Source organism: Pseudorasbora parva, chromosome 4 (assembly GCF_024679245.1).
Source record: "Pseudorasbora parva isolate DD20220531a chromosome 4, ASM2467924v1, whole genome shotgun sequence".
Lineage (NCBI taxonomy): Eukaryota > Metazoa > Chordata > Actinopteri > Cypriniformes > Gobionidae > Pseudorasbora > Pseudorasbora parva.
The window spans coordinates 8,561,135-8,570,563 of record NC_090175.1 but is presented as its reverse complement, the minus strand read 5'-3'; the positions used below and the strand labels follow the sequence as shown (position 1 = coordinate 8,570,563).

The 9,429-nt window shown below is 37.8% G+C and overlaps 1 protein-coding gene across 1 annotated transcript; it reads right to left on the bottom strand.

Moving 5' to 3' along the window:
- Positions 1 to 48: 48 nt before the first annotated feature.
- Positions 49 to 7,963, bottom strand: avpi1 (arginine vasopressin induced 1). Its single transcript, XM_067440766.1, has 3 exons — positions 7,809 to 7,963; positions 3,339 to 3,727; positions 49 to 1,977 (listed from the first exon to the last, which is right to left on the bottom strand). Exons 2-3 carry the CDS (start codon positions 3,725 to 3,727, stop codon positions 1,719 to 1,721), a joined length of 648 nt encoding a protein of 215 aa, XP_067296867.1. The 5' UTR covers positions 7,809 to 7,963; the 3' UTR covers positions 49 to 1,718.
- Positions 7,964 to 9,429: the final 1,466 nt, after the last annotated feature.

Sequence of the window (9,429 nt, the reverse complement as noted above, 5' to 3'; positions counted from 1 at the left end):
ATATTGGACAATAAACACCACCGGAAGGCAGAACACTCCCTGAAAAGGAGGACTACTGAGAAACTAGTGTTTTGGAAGAAAAAAATACAAGCATGTTTCATTAAATAACAGAAACCCAACACTCTTCAGCCCCATACATTCATATACGTGGAGAATATAAGCTGAGAGGAGTCTGGAAGATTCAATGAGGCTCAACGTTTAAAGAGACAGTTCACCAAAAATTCAACTTCTGTCATTTACTCGCCCATGTTATTCCAAACCGGTACGGTTTTAGTTTTCAGAATAATTCATGAGCACAAACGCAATGACAGAGAACGGGCGCGGACACAGAAAAATTGGGATGCACAATATATCGGCATCACCCGATTAGGTAAGAAAATGTGGCAGATATATTAAAGCCGATAAATAATGGATTATTTCCTAAAGCTGAGACACTTTAGATGCACACTGTTTATCATGATGGGTTTGAAGTGCTTGAAATATGATTAGGAAAAAAATACAGTACCTCAAAAAAGAAAATACAGTTCAGTACAACGTGCTGCGCAAGTCTGTCATATAGGCTACATAACATTATAATAAAAGCATTATAATTGCATGCATTGGCTTTTAATTGAGAGACTTTTGTTTTTGCAATAAGGCTCTCAAAAATGATATAAACATTTTATTTAAGTTTATCGGCCAATATATTGGTTATCGGCTTGCAAACATAAAGAATTGGCAGTTATCATATTGGCCAATTTTGTTTTGTATCACTCTCAAAAATTATAGAAAATTTTGGATTTAAATGTATTGGCCAATATATCGGTTATCAGGTTTCAAATATCAAGAATTATCGGTCAAATTATTGAAAATTTAGATTTTGACCAATATATGAAATGTAAAGAATTATTGGTAGCAGATAAATTTTGTTTTTGTAAATCACTCTCAAAAATGATTGAACAATTTAGATTTATCAGCCAATAATATTGGCATTAAATATTAAATGTATTAAATTAAAATATAAAACATTATCAGTTATAAGCCAAAATTTCTCTTTTTTGTTTTTGTAAATCACTCAAAAATTATAAAACATTTTGGATTTATATTTGGATTCAAATATAAAGAATTATCGGTTACGGTATCAGCCAAAATGTTCATATTGGTGCATCCCTATGAAAAATGTAGTTTAAAAGGCCGGCAGTTTAAAATAGTCTATATGATTCCTGCAATATATTACAGATCTTCTGAAGTCATTTGACTGGGAATGTACTGCATGAGCTGTATTTTTAATCAGTTTTGTGGTGATTTTATGTCATTTTTTGGAGCTCAACACTGTTTACTCGCATTTTGTAGAAAATAGCAGCATGAATATCTTTTGTGTTCTGTCGTCTGGAGTTTGGAACAACATGAGTATAAACAACATTATTTTGAGTAAACTAACCCTCTAATAGTGTTTGACTGCTTTTGTGCGATCGGGTCCGAGGACGTGAGAATGGCACAAACCCGTAAGCAGTTCGTTAAGGTACAGCAGGACTCAAATCCTGTGGGATTATTGTGTTAGCGTCAGTTCTGGGCCGTTGCAGGTGCTGTAGTGTTGATCATTGCTCGATTAAGACTAGTGTTTGATTGAGGAGGCAGCTTCAAGTAAATCTGCGGTGAGGGCGAGTCTCAGGCTGTAATCTGATTGAAAGCGTTCAGTCGGCGGTAATCCCACACTGCTCCACTTCCCGCTGTCGGCCTTAGTGTCGTATCCGATGCAGGTAGCGTTCGGGGTCCTTCTCTTGAGCCCCGTTCCAGCTCCATCGGGGGCCATCCGAGGGCCCCTGAGTCTCTTCCTCGGGGGACAGGAAGTCAGCTTGGTCACATGATCCAGCCTCAGAAGAGCCCTGCCCTCCACAGGCTCCCAAAGCAGACAAATCATCATTGCCATCAGCATTGCCGTCATTATCTTCCCCAGTTATGACTTCAGATGTCTGTCCCAGCGAGCACTCGTTAATCCTAACGGATGATTAAATAATAATAATGCATCAAATAACAGCACATCAACTTATTAGCTGCAGATCAGTATGTTATATAATTACAGTATTCTCATGCACAGTCTAATGTTCGCAGGTGTGTGACCCATGTCTGGATAGACTGGTCTGATTACAGAGTCTTTATCGTGCCAGGTTTGTGGCTGATCTCATGACCTACATTTGTTCAGATTAGCATGTTTCCATTAACACTCACACACACACACACACACACACACACACACACACACACACACACACACAGTGAAGCTGGTGTAGCTGCCATGTGCATTAGAATTCAGGTTTATATAAACATTTAAAGGGTTAGTTGACCCAAAAATGTAAATTCTGTCATTAATTCCTCTCTCTCCTGTTGTTTGACACCCGTCAGACCTCCGCTCATCTTCACACACAGATGAAGATATTAGTGTTGAAATCCGATGGCTCAGAAAGGCCTTCATTGACACCAATGTCATTTCCTCTCTCAAGACCCATAAAGGCACTAAAGACGTCGATACAAAGCCCATCTCACTACAGCGGCTCTACAATCATTTATGAAGAGAGAGAATAGTTTTTGTGTGTAAAAAAACTAAATAACGACATTTAGTGATGGGCAGATTTCAAAACAAAGCTTCGAACCGTTATGAATCAGTGAATCGATTCATGATTCGGATCGTGTGTCAAACTGCTGAAATCACATGACATTAGCGATCCGAATCATGAATCGATTCACTGATTCATAACCGTTCAAAGCTTTGTTTTGAAATCGGCCATCACTATAAAAGCCGTTATTTTATTTTTTTTGCACACAAAAACTAATTCTCATTACGGGTGTTGAATGACATGAGGGAGAGGAATTAATGGCAGAATTTAATTTTTTGGGAGAACCAACCCTTTAAGTAAATCTACAAGGATAAACCCTGCAAAATCATGTCCAAGTCACGAATTAAGTATAATTTTTAAGTATATACACTTTATCAGTGTTTTTCTTTAGAAAACTTACTGCATTCCAAAGCATAATATATAATATACTTTTTACTGCACAACATTTCATAAATAAAAGTTGTTTTCTTACCTTTAATACCTAATTCCACAAAAAATGTAGTACTTTCTTACTAAATCTTTGAATACTTTTAGTTGAGTAAAAGTATACAGTACTACATTTTTAATGTAGTTTAAAATTAAATAATATTCAATATGAAATGTATTGCTGTAAAAAGTACAATATTATGTTTTGTTGTGAAGTAAAAGTTTTCCAGAGAAGAACACTGATAAAGTACATATACTTGAAAAACGAAATTACTTGGAAAGTAAAAACACTTGAGTTCTGTCCGCCTCTGCCCTCACCTGAGGTGTCCAAACGCTCGGACCCATCTGGTTCCCGTCGTGTCTTTATGAGCCTCCACCCTGAGGCCGCTTCTGTTCCGCGCTCGGACGCGGAGTCCCACCAGCGCCTGTGCCAAACCGGTCTCCACCTCCGCCACGGCTCCATCCGCAGCCTCCTCCTCCGCCTCCGCCCCGTCCGCTGCTCTCCGGTTGCCCCACACCATGCGGGCCCTCTGCTCGGCGTCCGGGTCGCCCGCCGCCTGGAAGAGCCGCTTCAGCTGCCGCAGGTTCACCCCCTGAAAGATGTTGGCCGTGCCGGACTTGCGGTTCCGACGCTCGGAGCCTGACGGGCGGGAAAACGTGGGCTGGGACGGGCCTGCGAGAACCGGGGCTGAGGCCACGTCCTCCATCTGTGGAGCAAGAGGTGACGGTCAAAAGGAGACAACACACACTTTTGTAAGAACTAGTTTTGTAGATGTTAAAGGGTTAGTTCACCCCAAAATGAAATGTTCCACACCCGTAAGACCTCCGCTCATCTTCACACACAGTTTCAGATATTTTATATTTAGTCTGAGAGCGTATGCAAGTGTATGCCCACTATACTGTCCATGTCCAGAAAGGGAATAAAAACATCATCACAGTAGTCCATATGAGACATCAGTGGGTTAATCAGAGTCTCTTGAAGCATCGAAAATACATTTGGGTCCAAAAATAACAAAAACTACGACTTTATTCAGCATTGTCTTCTCTTCCACGTTTGACTTGAATCCTCAAATAAAGATTTAAACGGTTATGAATCAGCGAATTGATTCATGATTCGGATCGCCAATGTCTCGTGACTTCAGCAGTTTGACACGCAATCCGAATCATGAATCAATATTCTGATTTATAACCGTTTAAATCTTTATTTGAGGATTCAAGACAAACATGGAAGAGAAGACAATGCTGAATAAAGTCGTAGTTTTTGTTATTTTTGGACCAAAATGTATTTCCGACGCTTCAAGAGACTCTGATTAACCCACTGATGTCTCATATGGACTACTCTGATGATGTTTTTATTCCCTTTCTGGACATGGACAGTATAGTGTGCATACACTTACATACCCTCTCGGACTAAATATAAAATATCTTAAACTGTGTGTGAAGATGAACGGAGGTCTTACGGGTGTGGAACGACATTAGGGTGAGGAGTTAATGACAAATTTCATTTTGGAGTGAACTAACCCTTTAAAGAGGAAACTACTAGAAAGTGTTTTTTTTTGTGTGTGTGTGTGTGTGTGTGTGTGTGTGTCTTAAAGAGCTTTATGGCAAGGCCCTACAGGTAAAACAATATTTCATTTATGATTATTGATTGGTTAAATCTAAGATGTTTTTTTTTTTTACATCTAGTCTTCTCTTCTTTTAGACCAGTGGAGTGAAAACACGCAAAATACACATTTGAATCTGTATATTTCAATTACAAAGTGTATTTTTAAAGGTAGTTTTCCACTTCAGCAGCATTTACATACTAGCCTGACAGGCCAGACCCACATAAAGAGATGTCTGATTAGATTCGCTGCCGCTAGGGTGCGTCTAGATTAGGCTATTTACATACAGAGTTACAAAAACCACAAACTGATAAGAGTCAAACTGCCCAACTAAAGCAAACACTGATCTCCATAATGGTGACCAAACATTTTCAATAAAACATCAACATCTAAACCTCTGTTACTTCTCAATAAGAACTGTGGACAAATGACAGAAATAAAGTCAGTCTGGTTAGTAATGAGAGATTTAATGTCTTTCCAGTTGATTTCGTTTAAAGCTGCGGCTGAAGTCAGTTGTAGGTCCTGTGTTTCTCTTGCCTTCAGTGATTCTGCTCGTCATCAGCCGGGGTGTTTAATGTTGGCAATAAAATATAAAGAGTTCTTCATTCATCTGTTATTCAGATTAGTTGACATTTAAGGAATTAATTTAATTAATTCTAACTCAATTCTTATTTGTTGAATTTAATTCATAATATTGCTTGTAATCTGTTGCCACAATTTTGAGTAGAAATAGTGTTTTACTTTTTACGGTGTACACCTAAGCTTACATACTTATCTTATCTAGATTTTGAAGGTTTGTACTGAAGGATTTCTTCTTATAACAATCTATTCCAAAAAACTAGTTTTCCCTTCTGTAAAAACATTTATGTCAACAAAATATTTTTTTTTTAAAAAAATCAACCTGGCCCGTGTTTACGTTTCTGTTCTAGAAATGTCTGCAAATTAGTGCATATTTAATTATTTAGATCATATCTAATTTGAATATTTTTCACATTACATTTCACAAAGCGTGCAATAGAAAATAAGTATCTTAATGTACTGTGGTTATTAAACTGGGAAAGTATGATTAAATCTATTAGTTTAGTTGTTTTTACCCTATCTTGCCTTAATTTGGTACATCAATGGAAAAAGAGTATTTAAACCGCACCGCAGGTTCAGACATTAGCCGACTGACCTCCATTGACAAAGGCTATTAATTGCCATTAAGTCACCATTGCCTATTATTACAGCAGTCTAAGCAGGGGAAAACAAGTCTATGTCACATTTAAAGACCCTAAAGAACCCTGTTCATTGGTAAAACATCAATTTAATCAAATCAGAAGTCAAGTCAAGCCACCTTTATTTATATAGCGCTTTATGCAATACAGATTGTTTCAAAGCAGCTTTACAGTGATAACAGGAGAATAATTCAATGATGCAAACAGCTCATTTCAGATCTAAAACAAAACGGCATCAAACCTTGGGAGAAACCAGGCTCAGTTCTCCTCTGGCCAACCAACGAAACACAGAATACAAGCATCATGTAAATGGTCTTTAATGTAGAAAGAGGTTTTGGTCACATTATTATGTAGCTGCGACATTTTCTTAGTAGGGGTAACTTGCAAAGCTAACCAAGCCAAACGTACGCGTCCCTGATCCAAACAATAGCAGAGTGTCTATACTCAGAACAGAATACTTGTGTACTGTTAATAGCGTGCACTTACTGCACTACATGCTACTTTTACAAATGACAGTGAAACAGTATGCAGCGCTGACACATTGACAGTCCCATCAAATTAAGAAGGAAATGTTACAAGTCATGGTCCATATAATGTTTCCAGTTCATTCATCCCACTGGAAATGCAAGGTTAAAGGGATAAGCGCACCCAAAATTATAATTTCTGTTATTAATTCCTCATCCTCATGCCGTCCCAAACCAATAAGGTTTTCATTCCAAAAGACCTTTGTTCATCTTCAGAACACAAATGATGATATTTCATATCTTATATATTTGATATACTAATCCTAATATATATATATTAGTATATGAAGAGAAGTCTGAAAGCTCTCTGTCCCGCCATAGACAGCAATTTAATGAACACTTACAAGGTCCAGAAAGTCAGTAAAGACATGGTTAAAAATAGTCCATGTGACTCCAGAGGTTCAGCCTTAACGTTGTGAAGTGATGAGAATAATGTGTGCAAAAACAAACAAAAATCACGTAAACAGTGCAGCGCTTTTGACGTGGAACTGCACTGTATTTATAACGTAAACGGAGTAGTAGACTAGCACAGACAAGAAAATTGTTGAATAAAGTCGTTATTTTTGCTTGTTTTTGCACATAAAAAGTATTCTTGTCGCTTCATTACATTAAGGCTGAACCTCTGGAGAAAGTGTTAAATTGCTGTCTATGGAGGATCTGAGAGCTCTTGGACTTCATTAAAAATATCTTAATTTGTGTTCTGAAGATGGACAAAGGTCTTACGGGTTTTGAACAACCTGGGGTCAAGGAATTAATGACAGAATTTACATTTTTGGCTGAAGTAATCCTTTAATTTAAGGGCACTGCATTGTGGGATGCTGCTGTACACCGTATACTTGCATAGGTTATCTGGCTAATCAGTAATGGTAAAAGTATGAGTATGCCATTTACATAAAGCACGCTAGGCGTTATTGCTCAAAGATAAACAGGAATGTCTAGTTAGCTTGTAAGCATTGGGTTTTGGCAAATAATGACCAAGCACTCGCGTTTTGTTGACGCAACAAGACACGATTAAGTTACGTCATCTGACGTCATCTAATACGTTTTATTGTTTGTATTAGCCTTAAGGATTCGTTTCTCAAATGTCTCGAAAAATAACTAATAAAAGGCACGATTAGTTCACTGGGTTGGTTAGTTTGCCTGTTGAAGTTTGCAGACAGTACGGTGAGTCACGTGACGGCGTGACGCACGAGCGCACGAACATCCGCAGTGACAGCTGCGCGAGGACAGACAACAAAAGCGCTAATCAAAACATATTGCAGCAAATGATAAAGCATATGTTCAAGAATAAATGCTCGGTTATGAGTGACGGCATGAAGCACCACAAAGCGCACAATCGCCTAAACCGTGTGTCTAGGTGGGAATTCGGTTCCGTTTTGCTGCTCTCTAGGAAAAACAAATGAAAGAAATATTAACGACACAATTATGCAGGAGTCTACTCACCTTTTCTCTCTGAACTAGTGTCTTTCTGTCATTTGCATGTCGGATTTTTGGAATTGCTGTGTGTAAAGCAGCAGAATGGTGTAGTAATCAGCCTGGCTGTGTGTCTCCGTCTGTCTGTGTCAAGCGGAACGGACAGAAAAGTTTAACCCTCTGACTCGTCATCTACTGGGCCGCTCTGACCAATCAGAAGACTGGATTAGATGATTGATCCCGCCTCCAAGTCTCTTACATCCAATCACAACATTCCAGTGTGTGTGTGTGTGTGTGTGTGTGTGTGTGTGTGTGTGTGTGTGTGTGTGTGTGTGTGTGTGTGTGTGTGTGTGTGTGTGTGTGTGTGTGTGTGTGTGTGTGTGTGTGTGTGTGTGTGTGTGTGTGTGTGTGTGACTGAGAAAAGTGTAATACTCATTGACGTCAGTGCTGCCACACACGTGCCAACATGCGAAACTGTCTCGCGAAAGAGAGAGAGAGAGAGAGAGAGAGAGAGAAAATTTGGTTACTTTCATTCTAGTGTTCATAAATATAGGCTGGTGTATTTGTTGGCTATATAAATCTTTAAAATGCTTCAGTATGAAGAATTAAGTGATTGTTAAAATTATTAAAAGCACGATTGGTTTACGATTCTGTCGCTATTCTAAATGTTTCCCAACAGAAGAGAAGACCCTGTATTTGACTCTGCATCAGGAACTTTTCCATTGAGTAACATCAGTTTCCTGAAGCAAAACATTACAGATGAGCATACATTGCTATAAGCAGAAATACATTTCACATAAATTGCCTTAAATGTGTTTAGCGTTTCCGTCAACAGAGGGAGACACGGGCCGGTGTTGATTTTGTCAGAGAATCCTAGCACAGGGTTTTCAAACTTGAGGTCCTAAGGGGTCCGAAGAAAAATACAGAGAATAAGAAGACGAAGCAAAATGGATAACGTCTACTCTAACTATTTCAGTTCTAAATGTTTTTCTCCTTTATTGCCGTCTCCTTGTTTTCTAGAATTGTATAAGTTTGCTTTGTATCTTTAGTGAGTTTTTCCTCACAATAGTCCCCTCTTGCTCACTGGGGCTGTAAGGCGTGAGCTGCTTACATACATTTATTGGGAAAGTTGCTTATACAAATCATTAATAGGATTGTTTTAAGAAACTTCTTAAGACATATATTTTTAGTCAAGCTTTTAATTTATAATTATAATTTACTACTGTTTTTTTTCTTTTACTATGTATTTTCCTTGTTTGAGTTCTTATTTTGTTCTGTATATGTTGCAGCGCTTTGAGTTTGAGAAAGGCGCATTACAAATAAAATGTATTATTATTATTATTATTATTATTATTATTATTTTATCTTTATTTTTTTATTGAAAATATTTTCTTTTTCAGGCTTATACATCCAACATTAACTATAGCCAATTTAAGTTGGGAAACAATATGCAGCATTTGTACTGTCACACTTACTATTTATATAACAGTTTAAATGTTTTTTTCTTACATACAAGTTTTTTCTTACATAAAAATGTCTTAAATTTTTCTTACATAAAAATAGATAGATTTTAGGAAGGGGGTCCCTCATAAAGGTTCATCATATTTTGGGCTCCTTTGCATTATAAGGTTTGAAAACCGCCTATGGTTAT

Excerpts from the sequence above, each read along its gene's own strand:
- avpi1 (XM_067440766.1), bottom strand. The coding sequence starts at position 3,727 with ATGGAGGACGTGGCCTCAGCCCCGGTTCTCGCAGGCCCGTCCCAGCCC. Across the intron at positions 1,978-3,338 it reads CGAGCGTTTGGACACCTCAG|GATTAACGAGTGCTCGCTGG; the intron begins GTGAGGGCAGAG and ends ATCATCCGTTAG.